This window comes from Hyla sarda, chromosome 4, assembly GCF_029499605.1.
Source record: "Hyla sarda isolate aHylSar1 chromosome 4, aHylSar1.hap1, whole genome shotgun sequence".
NCBI classification, from domain to species: Eukaryota; Metazoa; Chordata; class Amphibia; order Anura; family Hylidae; genus Hyla; species Hyla sarda.
This window is the reverse complement of record NC_079192.1, coordinates 248,075,021-248,093,825: the sequence shown is the minus strand read 5'-3', so window position 1 is coordinate 248,093,825 and position 18,805 is coordinate 248,075,021. Positions and strand designations below refer to the sequence as shown.

Genomic DNA, 18,805 nt, shown 5'->3' with positions numbered 1-18,805 from the left:
CTTATGACTAATTTTTATTAACCCCTTAATGACCAAGGGCATACAGGTACACCCTGACATCCTGGTACTTAATCCCTTAACGACAATTGACGTAAATGTACATCATAGTGCATTGGTACTTAACGCACCATGACGTAGATTTACACTCCACCATGACCGTGAGCAGGTCAGTACTTGTGCGGCAGGTCCCGGCTGCTATCAGTGTGACAGTGTGGTACTTTGAATGGATGATCAGATCACCCGCAGTGCTGCCGCGGGGATCCAATCATCCAGCATGGTAGCCGGAGGTCCCATCACCTGCCTCTGGCCATCTCTAAGGGTCTTCTTCTTCTCTGGTCTGAGATCGAGCAGACCAGAGCAGAAGATCGCCGATAACACTGATCAGTGCTATGCCCTATGCATAGCACTGAACAGTATTAGCAATCAAATGATTGCTATAAATAGTCCCCCATGGGGACTATTAAAGTGTAAGAAAGAAGTAAAAAAAAATAAAAAAAAATGGGCAAAATCCCCTCCCCCCAATAAAAATGTAAGTCATCTGTTTTTCCCATTTTATCCCCAAAAGAGCGTAAAAAAAAATTAATAAACATATTTGTTAATGCTGCATGCGTAAAAGTCTGAGCTATCAAAATATATTGTTAATTATTCTGTACGGTGAACGGCGTAAATGTAAAAAAATAAATAAATAAAAAAATTCCAAAATTGCTGCTTTTTGGTCACATTTTATTTCCAAAAATTTTTATAAAAAAATTATTGAAAAGTAAAACCTAAGCAAGCGTGGTACCAATAAAAACTAAATAACATGGCGCAAAAAGTTTGCCCTCATATCGCCCCATATATGGAAAAATGAGAAAGTTATAGGTGGTCAAAATAGGGCAATTTCAAACATACTAATTTTGTTAAAATAGTTTGAGATTATTTTTAAAGCGTTACAATTATAGAAAAGCGTATATAATGGGTATCATTTTGATCGTATTGACTAGAGATGAGCGAACTTACAGTAAATTTGATTTGTCACGAACTTCTCGGCTCGGCAGTTGATGACTTTTCCTGCATAAATTAGTTCAGCTTTCCGGTGCTCCGTTGGGCTGGAAAAGGTGGATACAGTCCTAGGAGACTCTTTCCTAGGAATGTATCCACCTTTTCCAGCCCACCGGAGCACCTGAAGGCTGAACTAATTTACGCAGGAAAAGTCATCAACTGCCGAGCCGAGAAGTTCGTGAAGAATCGAATTTACTGTCAGTTCGCTCATCTCTAGTATTGACCAACAGAAAAAAGAAAACGTGTAATTTTTACAATAAAGTGTACAGTGTGAAAACAAAACCTTCCAAAATTTGCTTAATTGCGGGTTTCTTTTAAATTTTCCCACATAAATAATATTTTTTTTGGGTTGCGCCGTACATTTTATGGTAAAATAAGTGATGTTATTACAAAGTAAAATAGGTGACGCAAAAAACAAGCCCCCATATGGGTCTGTGGATGGAAATATAAAAGAGCATTGATTTTTAGAAGGCGGGGAGGAAAAAACAAAAATGCAAAAATAAAATCGGCCTGGTCCTTAACCCCTTGAGGACACAGGGTTTTTCAGTTTTTGCATCTTCATTTTTTCCTCCTTACCTTTTAAAAATCATAACCCTTTCAATTTTCCACATAAAAATCCATATTATGGCTTATTTTTTGCGTCACCAATTCTACTTTGCAGTGAAATTAGTCATTTTAGCCAAAAATCCACAGTGAAACGGGAAAAACGGGGCTTCCGTTTATACGCAGTGCATATTTTGGTAAAAATTACACCTTATCATTATTCTGTACGTCCATATGGTTAAAATCGTACCCTACTTATATAGGTTTGATTCTGTCGTACTTCTGGAAAAAATCATAACTACATGCAGGAAAATTTATACGTTTAAAAATGTCCTCTTCTGACCCCTATAACTTTTTTATTTTTCCACGTATAGGGCAGTTTAAGGGCTCATTTTTTGCACCGTGATCTGATGTTTTTATCTGTACCATTTTTGTTTTGATCAGACTTTTTGATTTTTTAATGGTATAAAAAGTGACCAAAAATATGCTTTTTTGGACTTAAAATTATTTTTTTACGTGTACACCATTGACCATGCGGTTTAATTAATTATATATTTTTATAGTTCGGACATTTCCGCATGTGGCGATACCACATATGTTTATTTTTATTTACACTGTTTTATTTTTTTTTATGGGAAAGGGGGGTGATTCAAACTTTTATTAGGGAAGGGGTTAAATGATCTTTATTAACACTTTTTTTTACTCTTTTTTTGCAATGTTATAGCTCCCATAGGGGCCTATAACATTACATACACTGATCTTTTACACAGATCACTGCCATGTATTAACATGCCTGTGATCAGTGTTATCGGCGCTTGACTGCTCCTGCCTGGATCTCAGGCACGGAGCAGTCATTCACCAATCGGACACCGAGGAGGGAGGTCCAGTGTCCTGCAAGCTGTTTGAGACGCCGCGATTTCACCGTGGCGGTCCCAAACAGCCCGACTGAGCAGCCGGGATAGTTTCACTTTCGCGGCGGTCAGCTTTGATCGTTGCGTCTGGAGGGTTAATACAGGGCATCACCGCGATCAGTGATGTCTTGTATTAGCCGCGGGTCCCGGCCGTTGATGGCCGCAGAAACCGCCGCGATATATCGCGGGAGCCAGCGCAAGACGTAAATATACGTCCTTCGTCGTTTAGGAGTTAAAGGGGTACTCCGATGGATTTTTTTTTAAATCAACTGGTGCCAGAAAGTTAAACAGATTTGTAAATTACTTCTATTAAAAACTCTTAATCCTTCCAGTACTTATTAGCTGCTGAATACTGCACAGGAAATTCTTTTCTTTTTGGAACTGTCCAGAGTAGGAGAAAATCCCCATAGCAAACATATGCTGCTCTGGACAGTTCCTAAAATGGACAGAGATGTCAGCAGAGAGCACTGTGCTTGTGATGTCATCAGAGAGCACTGTGTTCCAAAAAGAAAATAATTTCCTCTGTAGTATTCAGCAGTTAATAAGTACAGGAAGGATTATTATTTTTTAATAGAAGTCATTTACAAATTTGCTTAAATTTCTGGCACCAGTTGATTTAAAAAAAAGTTTTCCACCGGAGTACCCCTTTAAGGCCTTACTAGCCTCAGTGGAGGTCTGCGGGGGTCCCCTCAGGCAGCGGCAGTGGCAGGATCGGGACGGCAGCGGCAGAAGTAGCAGAGGCGGCAGGATACAGCAGGAGGTGAGTCCTGTTCGCCTCCTGCTGTTGCTAAGCAACAACTCCCAGCATGCACATCCAAAGGGCATGCTGCGAGTTGTAGTTTTGCAACCGCTGGAGGCACAGCTACAACTCCGAGCATGCCCTTTGGCTGTCTTTGCATGCTGGGAGTTATAGTTATGCAACAGCTGGAGGCACATTTTTTTCTATTAAAAAGTGTGCCTCAAGCTGTTGCATAACTACAACTCTCAGTATGCACGGGCAGCCAAAGGGCATGCTGGGAGTTGTAGTAATGTGCCTCCAGCTGTTGCATAGCTACAACTGCCAGCATTCCCTTCAGCTGTCAGTGCATGCTGAGAGTTGTAGTTTTGCAAAAGCTGTAGACACACTGGTTGCGAAACACTGATAGTTTTTTTTTTATCTAACTCAGTGTTTCACAACTAGTGTGCCTCGAGCTGTTGCAAACTACAACTCCCAGAATCCACTGACAGACCGTACATGCTGGGAGTTGTAGTTTTGCAACAGCTGGAAGCACACTGGTTGCAAAACACTGAGTTAGGTAACAAACTCTGTGTTTTGCAACCAGTGTGACTCCAGCTGTTGCATAGCTAAAACTGCCAGCATGCACGAACAGCCAAAGGACATGCTGGGAGTTGTAGTAGTGTGTCTCCAGCTGTTGCAGAACTACAACTGCCAGCATGCCCTTCGTCTGTCAGTACATGCTGAGAGTTGTAGTTTTGCAACAACTGAAGGCACACACACACAAAGTTTGTTACTTAGTTTCACAACCATTGTGCCTCCAGCTGTTGGAAACTACAACTCTCAGCATGCACTGACAGACCAAACATGCTGGGAGTTATAGTTCTGCAACAGCTGGAGGCACACTGGTTGTGAAGCACTGAGTTAAGTAACAAACACAGTGTTTTGCAACCAGTGTGCCTCCAGCTGTTGCATAACTACAACTCCCAGCATGCACTGACAACCAAAGGTCATGCTGAGAGTTGTAGTTTTGCAACAGCTGGAGATTTCAGATGTGGCAAAGTTTCCGCCGCAGCTCAAACTCCCAGCAGGAAGCTCGCTGTGAACCCCCACCCATGTGAATGTACCCTAAAAACACTACACTACACTACTACGCAAAATAAAAAGTAAAAAACTACATATGCATATACCCCTAGTCAGTTACCCCCCCCCCCCCCCCCAATAAAAATGAAAAACATCTCATACGGCACTGTTTCCAAAACGGAGCCTCCAGCTGTTGAAAAACAACAACTCCCAGTATTGCCGTACAGCCATTGACTATCCAGGCATGCTGGGAGTTTTGCACCAGCTGGAGGCACCCTTTTTGGGAAACACTGCTGTATGTTTTTTTTTTTTGGTATCAGAGGCAAGTGTAATGCCTGCATCTGGGTCCGTCCCTATGCAAATCCCTAATTTAGGCCTCAAATGCACATGGTGCTCTCTCACATCAGAGTCCTTTCATATTTCAAGGCAACAGTTTAGGGCCAAATATGGGGTATTTTTACTTGGGAGAAATTGTGTTACAAATTTGGGGGGCTTTTTCGCCCTTTACCCCTTATGAAAAGGTAAAGTTGGGGTCTACACCAGCATGTTATTGTAAAAAAAAAAATTTTACACTAACATGCTGGTGTTGCCCCATACTTTTCATTTTCATAAGAGGTAAAAGGAAAAAAAGACCCCCCGATATTTGTAATGTAATTTCTCCTGAGTACGGAAATACCCCATATGTGGATGTACTATGCTCTGCGAACGCACAACAGGGCTCAGGAGTTAGAGCGCACTATGTATATTTGAGGCCTAAATTGGTGATTTGCACAGGGGTGGATGATTTTACAGCGGTTCTGACATAAATGCAAAAAAAAGAAAAAATATCCACATGTGACCCCATTTCAGAAACTACACCCCTCACGGAACGTAGCAAGGAGTATAGTGAGCCTTTACACACCACAGGTGTTTGACCAATTTTTGTTAAAGTTGGATGTGAACATTTTTACTAAAATGCTGGTGTTACCCAAAATTTTTCATTTTCACAAGGGAAAATTTGGGAAAAAGCCCCCCAAACTTTGTGACCCCATTTTATCTGACTATGGAAATACCCCATATGTGGATATAAAGTATTCTGAGGGTGAGCTACAATGCTCAGAAGAGCAGGGGCACCATTGGGCTTTTAGAGAGAGAATGTGTCTGGAGTTTAAGGCCATCTACAGTGACCATTTACACCCCACAGGTGTCTAACAGATTTTTTGAAACAGTGGTCCGTGAAAATGAAAAATAATTTCATTATTCATTTGCACAGCCTACTGTTCCAAAGATCTGTCAAACGCCAGAGGGGTTTAAATGCTCACTGCACTTATTAAATTCTGTCAGGGGTGTAATTTCCAAAATGGGGTCACATGTGTGTGTGTGGGGGGGGGGGGCCCTGTTCTTGCATCATGGGGGCTTCCCTTAACCCTTTTAAAAATATAAAATTTGGGGAAAAACTTCATTTTAGTGAAAAAAAATGTTTTTCATTTACACATCTGACTTTAACAAAAAGTCGTCAAACACCTGCGGGGTGTCAAGGCTCACTGTACCCCCGTTACATTCCTTTAGGGGTGTAGTTTCCAAAATAGTATATATATATATATATATATATATATATATATATATATATATATATATAAACAAGAAAGTTGCAACAGCACTCTAGGTCAAAAAATGGAGGCTCTCAGCGCACTTTTTGATCAAAATGTATATTATTTTGCTGTACATTTTATGTTAAAATGAAAGGTGTCTTTACAAAGTACAATTAGTCGCTCCAAAAAACAGCCCGCATATGAAAGACTGAAAAAAAAAAAAAAAATGGCTGTGCCCTCAAGGCCAAAATCCACTGTGTCCTTAACCCTTTGGGGATGGAGGGTTTTCCATTTTTGCACTTTCGTTTTTTTCCTCCTTAACTTTTTAAAGTCATAACCCTTTCAATTTGGCAAATTTAAGAAAAAACGCCATTTTGTAACTTTTGGGGGCTTCCGTTTCTACACAGTACATTTTTTGGTAAAGATGACACCTTATCTTTATTCTGTAGGTCCATGCAATTAAAATGATACCCTAATCATAACTACATACAGGAAACTTTATACATCTTCTGACCCCTATAACTTTTTTATTTTTCTGCGTACGAAGCGGTATGCGCGTATGTAATTGACGGTGCAGTTTAATTAATGATATATTTTTATAATTTGGACATTTTCTCATGCAGCGATATCACATATGTTTATTTTTATTTACACTGGGTTTTTTTTAATGGTAAAAGGGGGTGATTCAAACTTTTATTAAGGAAGGAGTTAAATGATCTTTATTAACTTTTTTTTCACTTTTTTTTTTTTGCAATGTTATACCTCCCATAGGAGGCTATAACACTGCACACACTGATCTTTTACATTGATGAATGGTTTCTCATTGGAAACCATTGATCAATGATTCTGCCACTTGATTGCTCATGCCTGGATCTCAGACACTGAGCAGTCATTCGGCGATCGGACATTGAGCAAAAGGTAGGGGACCCTCCTGCTGTCCCACAGCTGTTCTACAGCCCCCTGAGCTAACCGGCATTCATTTACTTTCACTTTAGATGCAGCGTTCAACTTTGAATGCCCATCTAAAGGGTTAACATCATGCGGCACCGCGATCAGTGCAGCGAGCTATTAGCCACGGCCGGGCTATTAGAGGCCGGGCCCGACCCACTATGGCGCTGTGGCCCCGCGTTATAGAAAGGGAGTGGGTGAAGGGCGTACGCCCTCCGTCCCCAACAAGTTAAAGGAAAACTGTCAGTAAACTCCCACCACACTAACCAGAGGCTGGTAGTGCAGGGGATGCTGATCAATTTGCTGCCTACCATGCCTGGATCCGTCCCGCCATTCGCCCGTTATCTTTATGTTGTGGATATGCAAATGAGCTGCTAACTGGCACGGGGGGGGGGGGGGGGTTACAAGGCACCTTCTGGCACTCTGACGTCAGTGCTGCTCGTCCGCCGCATCACCTGGCTTATGAATATTCATCCCCTCCCTCCTCAGTGGAGTCCAGTACAGAGCAGGGAGGGGAGGAAAAGTCGGAAGGAGAGGATGAGTATTCATAAGCCGGGCAATGCGGTGGATGAGCTGCGCTGATGTCAGAGTGCCCGGAGGTGCCTTGTAACCCCGCCCATGCCAATTAGCAGCTCATTTGCATATCCACAAAAAAGAAGATAACGGGGGGACGGATCTGGGCATGGTAGGCAGCAAATTGATCAGCTTCCCCCACACTACCAGCCAGTACCTCTGTTTAGTACAGGGGGAGTAAGGGGTTATTCATGCTCCATAGGTGTCATTTGGTGTTTTAAATCTACAAAACAGATAAAAAAAGTGCATGTAGTATTTTCAAAATACTCAGATAGAAGATTTATCAAAACTTGTGCAGAGGAAAACTGAAACAGTTGCCCATAGCAACCAATCAGATCGCTTCTTTCATTTTTAAATAGGTCTCTGTAAAATAAAAGACGTAATCTGATTGGTTATTTTGGGCAACTGCTTCTCTTTTCCTCTGTACAGGGTTTGATAAATATCTCCTTTATTTTGTATGCCCATGTACATAGCCTCAAAGAGGCTTTAAAACTGGTTTTACACCCATTTCAGATGACAGTGATACTTGCATCTGTTTGTGATGGTTTGTATTATGGTGGTTTCATTACTAAATTCTATTGAACTGAACTTACATCTCCATAGTCTAGGGCAATTTTTTCCAAAAAGGGAGCCTCCAGCTGTTGTTAACCCCTTAACGACCACTGACGTAAATGTACGTCCTGATTTGGCGGGACTTGTCGCACCAGGACGTACATTTACGTCCTGTGTATGACCGCGAGCATCGGAACGGTGCTCGCGTCATACACGCCAGGTTCCGGCTGCTAGCAGCCGGGGACCCACTGGTAATGGCCGACATCCGCGATTGCGCGGATGTCCGCCATTAACCCCTCAGATGCTGCTGCAGTACGGCACTTTGAATGGATGATCGGACCGCTCGCAGCGCTGCTGCGGGATCCGATCATCCGGCATGGCGGCCTGAGGTCCCCTCACCTGGCTCCGGCCATCTCCCGGGGTCTTCTGCTCTGGTCTGAGATCGAGCAGACCAGAGCAGAAGATGACCGATAATACTGAGCAGTGCTGTGTCCAATGCATAGCACTGCACAGTATTAGCAATCAAAGGATTGCTATGAATAGTCCCCTATGGGGATATAAAAAGTGTAAAATAAAAGTTGGAAAATGTAAAAATAAAAAGTCAAAGAAAAAAGTTAAAAATCCCCTCCCCCAATAAAAATTAAAATTGTCAGTTTTTCCCATTTTACCCCCAAAAAGCATAATTTTTTAATAAACATATTTGGTATCGCCGCGCGTGTAAATGTCAGTACTATCAAAATATAATGTTAACTATCCAGTAAGGTGAATGGCGTAAGCGTAAAAATAAAAAAAAAAGTCCAAAAATGCAGCTTTTTTGTCACATTTCATGAAAAAAAAAATAATAAAAATGATCTAAAAGATTTATATATGCAAATGTGGTATCAATAAAAAGTACAGATGACGGTGCAAAAAAGTAGCCCTCATACCACCCTATATACGGAAACATTAAAAAGTTATAGGTTGTCCAAATAGGGTGATTTTAGATTACTGATTTTGTACAAAAAGTTTTAGATTTTTTTTAAGCGGTACAAAAATATAAAAGTATCTAACCATGGGTATAGTTTTAATTGTATTGACCCACAGAATAAAGAACACATGTCATTATTACCGTAAAGTGTGAAAACAAAACCCTCCAAAATGTGCAAAATTTGGGTATTCATTTAAATTTCCTCCCTTCCTTTCCTCCCTTCCTTTCCTCATTTTCGCCATACATTTTATGGTAAAATGAGAGGTTTCATTACAAAGTACAATTGATCACGCAAAAAAAAAAAAAAGCCCTTTTATGGGTCTGTAGATGGAAATATAAAAGAGTTATGGATTTTAGAAGGCGAGGAGGAAAAAACTAAAACGCAAAAATAAAATTGGCCTGGTCCTTAAGGTTAAAATGGGCTTGGTCCTTAAAGGGTAAAACTACAGCACCCGGCATTCCCAGGCAGCCAAAGGCTTTCCAGGGGTGCTGAGAGTTGTAGTTTTGCAACAGCTGGAGGCTTCCTGTTTGGGAAACACAGATCTAGGCCAATCTAAACTTGGTTCAGTAAAAGATTTATGATTATCATGAAAAGCTCAATGCAAAATATATCAATAAAATAAGCTTAAATTGAATGTATATTTGTTCATATGGGAGTTATAGAAGTGTTTTTAAAAAATGAGCTATTGTCAGACAGAATACTGCAATATACAATAAAGAAAAGAAAATTCTCTGCATATTAGGCTGGCACAGATTGGCCAAGCAGCCACCATTCAAATGTCTTGATAAATCTGGCCAAGAATACTTTCAGATGTGATTTGTAGACACTCTTGACCTTGATGAAACACCCTTTTACCCTCTGTTATCCAATTTCCTACTTATGACACATGGTGCTAGAGAAAGGTGAGACCAAACTCCAGAGCCAAGCATACGTTCATTTACGTAACAGTGACATCTATGCCAGATCACATGACCATAAACTGCTAGGTATTATACCAGTAGTGTATTGGCTCTTCAGCTTAATGATAATACCTTTTAGGTTACTTAAAAATATATATATATTTTATTTTCAGTAGTATTGGTGCATATTACTAAGGTATTACCTTAATTTTGTGTTAATGACAACTTAAAAAGTAACTTGTACCCAGTAAGGATGCATGTGTCTGCTACTCTTGTGCTTTCTATTATAATGATGATACTAAACTATAAACAAATCACAATTCAATATAAAACTGAATTAAAACAAAAAACTAAATAAAATAACTGTTTTATATACTAAACTCCTTTTAAAAAAACAACAACAAAAACATGCAGACTATGCAAGAACACAGATAAGACATAGATAAGAATATGTTTTTGGCATTTATATTTTATAGTTGTGTTTTACTACATTATTTATATGTTACTTTTTACATTTATTGTGCTTACTTGGTGCTTTAATTGGTCCTTTGGTAAAAATAAAAAAAAATAAAAAACATGCAAAAACATAAATTGAGATCTTTTCACATGTAATATGTCTATTTTATCCAACTTGTCTGATAAGTCTGCAGTCATATTACTGATATATATATATATATATATATATATATATATATATGTTAAAATAAATTATCAGGCTTTATTATCAGGCTTACCTTAGTGAAGGCTTTAAACAGCTTTTCTTATTTTTGTCTATTTCCTCATCTGGAACCATATCAACTTCTACAATTTGTTCCTTCTTCTGACACGTAAGTACATAATTTTGTCCATCATTGTTATCCCAAAAGGTACCAACTGCTGTTTCATAGCATATACAGAAAACCACTTTTGCTCCCTCTTTTTGATATGGGCTGACCAACGATAATGTAAAAAAGAATTGATCTGTCTCTCCATTACAAGAGTCCGGTAAATATTCTGCCAATATATCATAATGGCTGTGCCAGTCATCCAGTGACATTCTAACGTAGACCTGTTTTTCAAAAGAAACATTGAGAACTCGAATAATCCCCTTCATGGATGATACACCTGGGATGAAATCCACCGATTCCAGTGTCACTTTTTTTGCATGCACCTTTTCCATAATTCCACCAACTGGAGGCAAGATAAAGCTTGGTGTTAAATAAAATTCCTCAATTTTAATGCTTTCCATTGCAAAGCTTGGTGTTACAATTGGAATTTCCCATGTGTCAAACTCTTTAACTGATACCAGATCGAATCCAAAAGCATCTGCAAAGGACACTTTCCTTGCTACTGTAGGTGGTGGCTCCAGGTCTCCATCATCTGAAGACACAGAGCTACGTCTTCTAGGAAGTGGAGATAAACGAGGTTTGATTGTAGCTTTTACATCCTCCTCATCTGTAGTAGAATCATATAAACTTGTTGGTTCTAATAGATTATCTTTACTTGCATTACTTTCTTCAAACCTCTCCATCTTTCTCCTAGATGTGTACAGGAGACAAGCAGGACGGCTACTGACAGCTGACATTTGAGACTGTGTGACTTAGAATGAGGATTAACATTACACATGACATTGCAAAGGGTAGTCAGGCCTATTAATAAGTGTGGTGGCTTGTAAACTATGTTGGCCTTCCATCCAAAGGTTTCATTTCTGATGCCCTTAGTGTTACTTACTAGCTTAGAAATCAGACCAGTTCATGCATATTTATTTTATGCTACATTTTTCTCTGTCTGGTGATATAGCTACAAGAAATTGTTTATCTGCGATTTGAAACACACACACACACACACACACACACACACTTATAGCAACATACAATCTCCTCCTGCGTATACATGAATGGCAAGTTAAATAATTACTTTCCGCCAAATATGCATAAAGGGGTTAAAATAAACACTTAAGCACAATATTAGCAGCAACAATATTTATTATAGCATATTCACAAACATATTAGAAATACAGACTTCTGATTTTAAGCTCATTATATTTTGGTCAGAATGAGCACTCCCACAGAACCTCCAGTATCCTATTTCCGGCCTCCATTGTGGTCCTCTTCCTAGTTTGCGAAGGTTGGTACTTCAGACTGCAGCTCAGCTTATCTCTGTATGAAGCAATGTCCCGCCTCCACCAGTGTTACCAGTTTATAACATAAACAAGCTAAACAAATGCCTGTATTAAAAAAATATATAAGGTCTCTTGAAACCCTATTGGGATATTTTATGCCTATGCATAGGTACATGCATGTTACACCTTGCGCTCCGGCCACTTCCCCAGGCCGTAAGTGCACTGCCCACCTTGTTACACTCTGCGCTCCGGCCGCAAGCTCCAGCTGTGAGCGCAGTGTCCCTGTGTCCCCGTCTGCCGGCAGGGCTGGGATTCGCATTGCAGGACGCGCCTGCATGCGAATCCCAGTCCGTCACTTACCATGCTCCGCTTCCTCTGTGTCTCAGCTCCGGCACACGCGCCCCCGTCTCCTAGTGGGCTAGTGCGCCCATAATTAGTGTTTGCACCTGACACCACATTATAAGTCCCTGCATCTTCCACACTTCCCTGCTGGATCTTCAGTGCCATTTGCCTGAGATTAAGCGTTCCATACTGACTGTTTGCCTTACCCATGTTCTGACCCTTCCGCTATGTTATTTTACTATGCAACTTTGCCGCCTACCTTGACCTTCTGCTAAGTCCAACTACGCTTCTGCCTCATCCTACTGTACTTCGCCTCACCCAGCTACCTGTGTGGTCAAGTAATATCGGGGGTAGCGACCTGGGTGCCGCCTGCCGCAGCAAACTCATCCTGCCTTGTGGCGGGCTCTGGTGAAGACCAGCGGCACCTTAGACTCCGCTCCCTGATACGGCTCATGTCATCAGCCACTCAGGTCAGTGGATCCACATCCAGCATCGTTACAATGTATTATTATGTCTGAACACAAACAAATTATTTTTGTGACTTACCATACACTGCATAAGCACACATGCATAAATACGTTAAGATAAGATCATGGCATAGATTTAAACCATAAGGTTTCTTTGTGCCTGCTACAAATATCCAGAAACTTTCACAAGTTTTTGTGTATGTCTCCTCCCCTCACAAAGGGGGCAACTTCTTCAATGCCATCACTGTTAGATTGGAAACGTCCCCTCCATGTATGTCCCTGAAATGCTGAGAGATTGCTGATACATTCACATTTTCATTTCTAATATCTGCTGTATGTCTTTGGATGCATTTTTATATGTCATAGGGTTCGTAGTGCACCCTACATACTGTTTAAATGTTCCAACGTATACTACATACACAGTGGGATCAAAAGAAATGGTAAATATAAAGGAAGGATGTGTATTTCTCCTTTCTACTGGATCCACTTCCGGCTCTGGCCCAAAATACCACATCAAAACTGTAGTGGTGTTTTTCCAAAAATGTTTTGTATGAAACCACCCTTACTTGCGAGTCATAGAGCAAGTCAATGAACCCATTAGCGGTTAACTGGGAGTGTACACAGGGTGGAATTGTCATTAGGCATCATTGGTCTGTGCATAGGGCAGCAGTGTTGAGGGGGGTAGGGGGGGCAGCACTCCAGTGAGTAAAAAGAACTATAGATATTTTCTCGCTTTGGGTGAATCCATATGGGTCACAACAGCTACATTTTTTTAACCTGCAGATTTGAAGCCACAGCATGATGACTATACTGTGGATTTGTGGTTGATTTCACCACATTCTGTGTAAAGGGATAAGATCCAAGGTAAACCTGTAACAAAATCTGTATTTTTGCTTGTAATGTGCAACAGATCTGCATGAAAAAGTTCTGACACTAGTAGACTCACCCTAATGGGGTGTATTCAGTCCAGGATCCTTGGGCAGCAAACTAGGGCCCTAAGCTATGGCAGCTCAATATGGCCTTGTGCATACACTGTAAAAATCATGACTTTCAGGTTCTAAACCTGGTTACTAGTTCCAAAATTGGTCTCAGTTGTTATGTATTTTTTATTAAGAAGGGTAATCACTTATCTTGATGTTATTGTGAAGTGACAATATTATGGTTTAAATATTCTAATTAACTATTCTTATAACCAGGAAGTAATTTGTTTAACCCCTTAAGGACCGGGGTTTTTCCGTTTTTGCATTTTCGTTTTTTCCTCATTGCCTTTAAAAAATCATAACTCTTTAAATTTTGCACCTAAAAATCCATATGATGGCTTATTTTTTGCACCATCAATTCTACTTTGTAATGTCTTCAGTCATTTTACCCAAAAATCTACGGCGAAACAGAAAAAAATCATTGAGACAAAATTGAAAGAAAAAAAATGCTGTTTTGTAAATTTTGGGGGCTTCCGTTTCTATGTAGTACACCTTCTCTTTATTCTGTAGGTCCATATGACTAAAATGATATCCTACTTATATAGGTTTGATTTTGTCGTACTTCTGGAAAAAATCATAACTACATGCAAGAAAATTTATACGTTTAAAATTGTCATCTTCTGACCCCTATAACTTTTTTATTTTTCTGCGTATGGGGCGGTATGAAGGCTAATTTTTTTGTGCCGTGCTCTTAAATTTTTAGCGGTACCATTTTTGCATTGATAGGACTTATTGATCGCTTTTTATTCATTTTTTCATGATATAAAAAGTGACCAAAAATGCACAATTTTGGACTTTGGAATTTTTTTGCGCGTACGCCATTGACCGTGCGGTTTAATTAAGGATATATTTTTATAATTCAGACATTTCCGCACGCGGCAATACAATATATGTTTATTTTTATTTTTATTTACACAGTTTTTGTTTTATGGGAAAAGGGGGGTGATTCAAACTTTATTCACTTTTTTATCACTTTTTTTTTTTGCAGTGTTATAGCTCCCATAGGGACCTATAACACTGCACACACTGATCTTTTACATTGATCAGTGGTTTTTCATAACAAACCACTGATCAATGATTCTGCGGCTTGACTGCTCATGCCTGGATCTCAGGCACTGAGCAGTCATTCGGCGATCGGACAGCGAGGAGGCAGGTAGGGATCCTCCGGCTGTCTTGTAAGCTGTTCGGGATGCCGCGATTTCGCCGTGGCTATCCCGAACAGCTCCCTGAGCTTCATGCTTTCACTTTAGACGCGGAGTTATAGATCGGGAGCGGACTCATGACGTACGCGTATGTCATGGGTCCTTAAGAGGTTAAAGGGGTGCTCTGGTGGAAAACTTTTTTTTTTTTTAAATCAACTGGTGCCAGAAAGTTAAATAGATTTGTAAATTACTTCTATTAAAAAAATCTTAATCCTTCCAGTACTTATTAGCTGCTGAATACTACAGAGGAAATTCTTCTTTTCTTTTTGGAACACAGAGCTCTCTGCTGACATCACAAGCACAGTGCTCTCTGCTGACATCTCTGTCCATTTTAGGAACTGAGCAGAGCAGCATATGTGTGCTATGGGGATTCTCTCCTACTCTGGACAGTTCTTAAAATGGACAGAGATGTCAGCAGAGAGCACTGTGCTCGTGATGTCAGCAGAGAGCTCTGTGTTCCAAAAAGAAAATAATTTCATTTGTAGTATCCAGCTGCTAATAAGTACTGGAAGGATTAAGATTTTTTAATAGAAGTAATTTACAAATCTGTTTAACTTTCTGGCACAGTTAATTAAAACAAAAAAAAAGTTTTCCACCGGAGTACCCCTTTAACGACGCAGGACGTATATTTACGTCCTGCGCCGGCTCCCGCGATATGAAGTGAACCCGCATCACATCGCGTCGATCCCGACGCTCATCAACGGTCGGGACCCGCGGCTAATACCACACATCACCGATCGCGGCGATGTGCGATATTAACCCTTTAGAAGTGGCGGTCAAAGCTGACCGCCGCTTCTAAAGCGAAAGTATCCCGGCTAGTCAGTCGGGCTGTTCGGGACCGCGGCGGTGAAATCGTGGCCTCCCGAACAGCTTGCAGGACACCGGGAGGGCCCTTACCTGCCTCCTCAATGTCCGATCGACGAATGACTGCTCCGTGCCTGAGATCCAGGCAGGAGCAGTCAAGCGCCGATAACACTGATCACAGGCGTGTTAATAGACGCCTGTGATCAGGATGAGAGATCGGTGTGTGCAGTGTTATAGGTCCCTATGGGACCTATAACACTGCAAAAAAAAAGTATTAATAAAGTGTTAATAAAAGTCATTTAACCCCTTCCCTAATAAAAGTTTGAATCACCCCCCTTTTCCCATAAAAAAAATAAAACAGTGTAAATAAAAATAAAAATAAACATATGTGGTATCGCCGTGTGCATAAATGTCCGAACTATAAAAATATATCATTAATTAAACCGCACGGTCAATGGCGTACACGCAAAAAAATTCCAAAGTCCAAAAAAGCATATTTTGGTCTCTTTTTATACCATTAAAAAATGAATAAAAAGTTATCAAAAAGTCCGATCAAAACAAAAATCATACCAATAAAAACTTCAGATCACGGCGCAAAAAATGAGCACTCATAATGCCCTGTACGTGGAAAAATAAAAAGTTATAGGGGTCAGAAAAGGACATTTTCAAACATATACATTTTCCTGCATGTAGTTATGATTTTTTCCAGAAGTAGAACAAAATCAAACCTATATAAGTAGGGTATTATTTTAACCGTATGGACCTACAGAATAATGATAAGGTGTCATTTTTACCGAAATATGCACTGCGTAGAAACGGAAGCCCCCAAAAATTACAAAATGGCGTTTTTTCTTCGATTTTGTCGCACAATGATTTTTTTTCTCTGTTTCGTCGTGACTTTTTGGGTAAAATGACTGATGTCACTGCAAAGTAGAATTGGTGACGCAAAAAATAAGCCATAATATGGATTTTTAGCTGGAAAATTGAAAGGGTTATGATTTTTTTAAATGTAAGGAGGAAAAAACGAAAGTGCAAAAACGGAAAAACCCTGAGTCCTTAAGGGGTTAAGCTTAGAAGTCTCATTTGGCATACAGGGGAATAGTTATCAAAAGCTCTGCAGAGAAAAGGTTGCCCAGTAGCCCATAGCAACCAATCAGATTACTTCCTACTTTTTGTAGAGACCTTCTTTAAAAAAAAAAAAATAAAGAAGCAATCTGATTGGTTACATAGTTCATAGGGTTGCCTTTTGCCCTATAACAGGGGAAAAATTGCTTCCAAACTTCATAATCAGAATAAATCCCTGGATCAACATCCTATCCACATAAATCTAATATCTATAACTTATGATATTATACAACTGATCCACTTTTTCTCTGCTCAGATTTTGATAAATCTCCCCCACTGTGTTATAATTAGATGGGCCCTGTCATTAAACATGACTTTTAATACTTGATTAATTTTGCCAATTAAATAACTTTTGTAATTGGCCTCTATTAAAAAAACAAAAAGTTTTACGTTAGTTTTTTTTGCTGTATACTTCTGGCCACCAGGGGTCTTCCTTCTTGGCCAGAACCAGGGCCGGACTGGCTTAGTGGGATACCGGGAAAATTCCCGGTGGGCTGCTCACCCTGGGACCGGCAATATATAAAAACGGGTCATTCTGATGGTGCCTGAGCAATTCAAGCACCATCAGACTAACCCGTTTTATATATTCAGTGCGGCTGCGGCGCAGTCCGGTCGGGCCGCGGCGGCCGCCCATGCACACTACACTAGCATACAAGGGCTTGATACTAGTATCATGCCCTTGTATGCAGAGCAACAGCGGCTGCATAATGAAGGAGCTATAAGCTCAGGCTAGCATGGTGGAGCGGGAGCTGTCAGCTGTCCGGCTCCACCACTCCGTCACCTTTCTCACACGCATCGGGCTGCGGCTGCTCCGTTCTTGAAGTGTCGTCAGTAACAGCGGCAGTGAAGTCATCCACGGCAGGCCGGCGCAATGACATCACACCATCGCGCCGGCGCCCGGAAATCACGTCCCCGTGGCTGTTACTGACGACACTTCAAGAACGGAGCAGCCGCAGCCTGCAGCGTGTGAGAAAGGTGACCGGTGTGAGAAGGGGGAAGCAAATGATAAGTGAGGGGCACATGTCAGGGGCGGGCACAGGACAGAGGGCATTATATATGAGGGGCACATGGCAGAGGGGCATTATATTTGGGGGCAAATGACAGGACCCCCCTGTCATGTGACAATATAATGCCCTCCTGTCATGTGCCCCTTATATATAATGCCCTCTGTCCTGTGCCCGCCCCATGTCCTGTGCCCCTCGCATATAATGCACCCTGAGGGGCACATGATAGGGGGGCATTATATGTGAGTGGCACATGTCAGGGGGCATTATATGTGGGGGCACATGACAGGGGGCATTATAAGTGAGGGGCACATGTCAGGGGGCATTATGTTGTGAGGGGCACAGGACATGGGGTATTATATATAAGGGGCACATGTCAGGGGGGCATTATATATAAGGGGCACATGGCAGGGGGGCATTATATGTGGGGGCAAATGACAGGACCCCCCCCTGTCATGTGCCCATATAATGCCCCCCTGTCATGTGCCCCTTATATATAATGCCCCCCTGACATGTGCCCCTTATATATAATACCCCATGTCCTGTGCCCCTCACAATATAATGCCCCCCTGACATGTGCCCCTCACTTATAATGCCCCCTGTCATGTTCCCCCACATATAATGCCCCCTGTCATGTGCCCCTCACATATAATGCCCCCCTGTCATGTGCCCCTCAGGGTGTATTAAATGCGAGGGGCACATGACATGGGGCATTATATGTGAGGGGCACTGGACAGAGGGCATTATATGTGAGGGGCACAGGGCAGGGTGCATTATATGTGAGGGGCACAGGACAGAGGGCATTATATGTGAGGGGCACAGGACAGGGTGCATTATATGTGAGGGGCACAGGACATGGTGCATTATATGTGAGGGGCACAGGACATGGGGCATTATATGTGAGGGGCACAGGACAGAGGGCATTATATGAGAAGGGCACAGGACAGGGTGCATTATATGTGAGGGGCACAGGACA

The 18,805-nt window shown here is 41.2% G+C and overlaps 1 protein-coding gene across 1 annotated transcript in view; it reads right to left on the bottom strand.

Annotated features, from left to right (window-relative positions):
* PPP1R3A (protein phosphatase 1 regulatory subunit 3A) overlaps nt 1-11,314 on the bottom strand; it is a 115,265-nt gene extending 103,951 nt beyond the window's left edge. The window contains exon 1 of the mRNA XM_056569369.1: nt 10,539-11,314. Within this exon, the coding sequence (XP_056425344.1) occupies nt 10,539-11,314 (776 nt within the window). The remainder of the gene's footprint in view (nt 1-10,538) is intronic.
* Nucleotides 11,315-18,805: the final 7,491 nt, after the last annotated feature.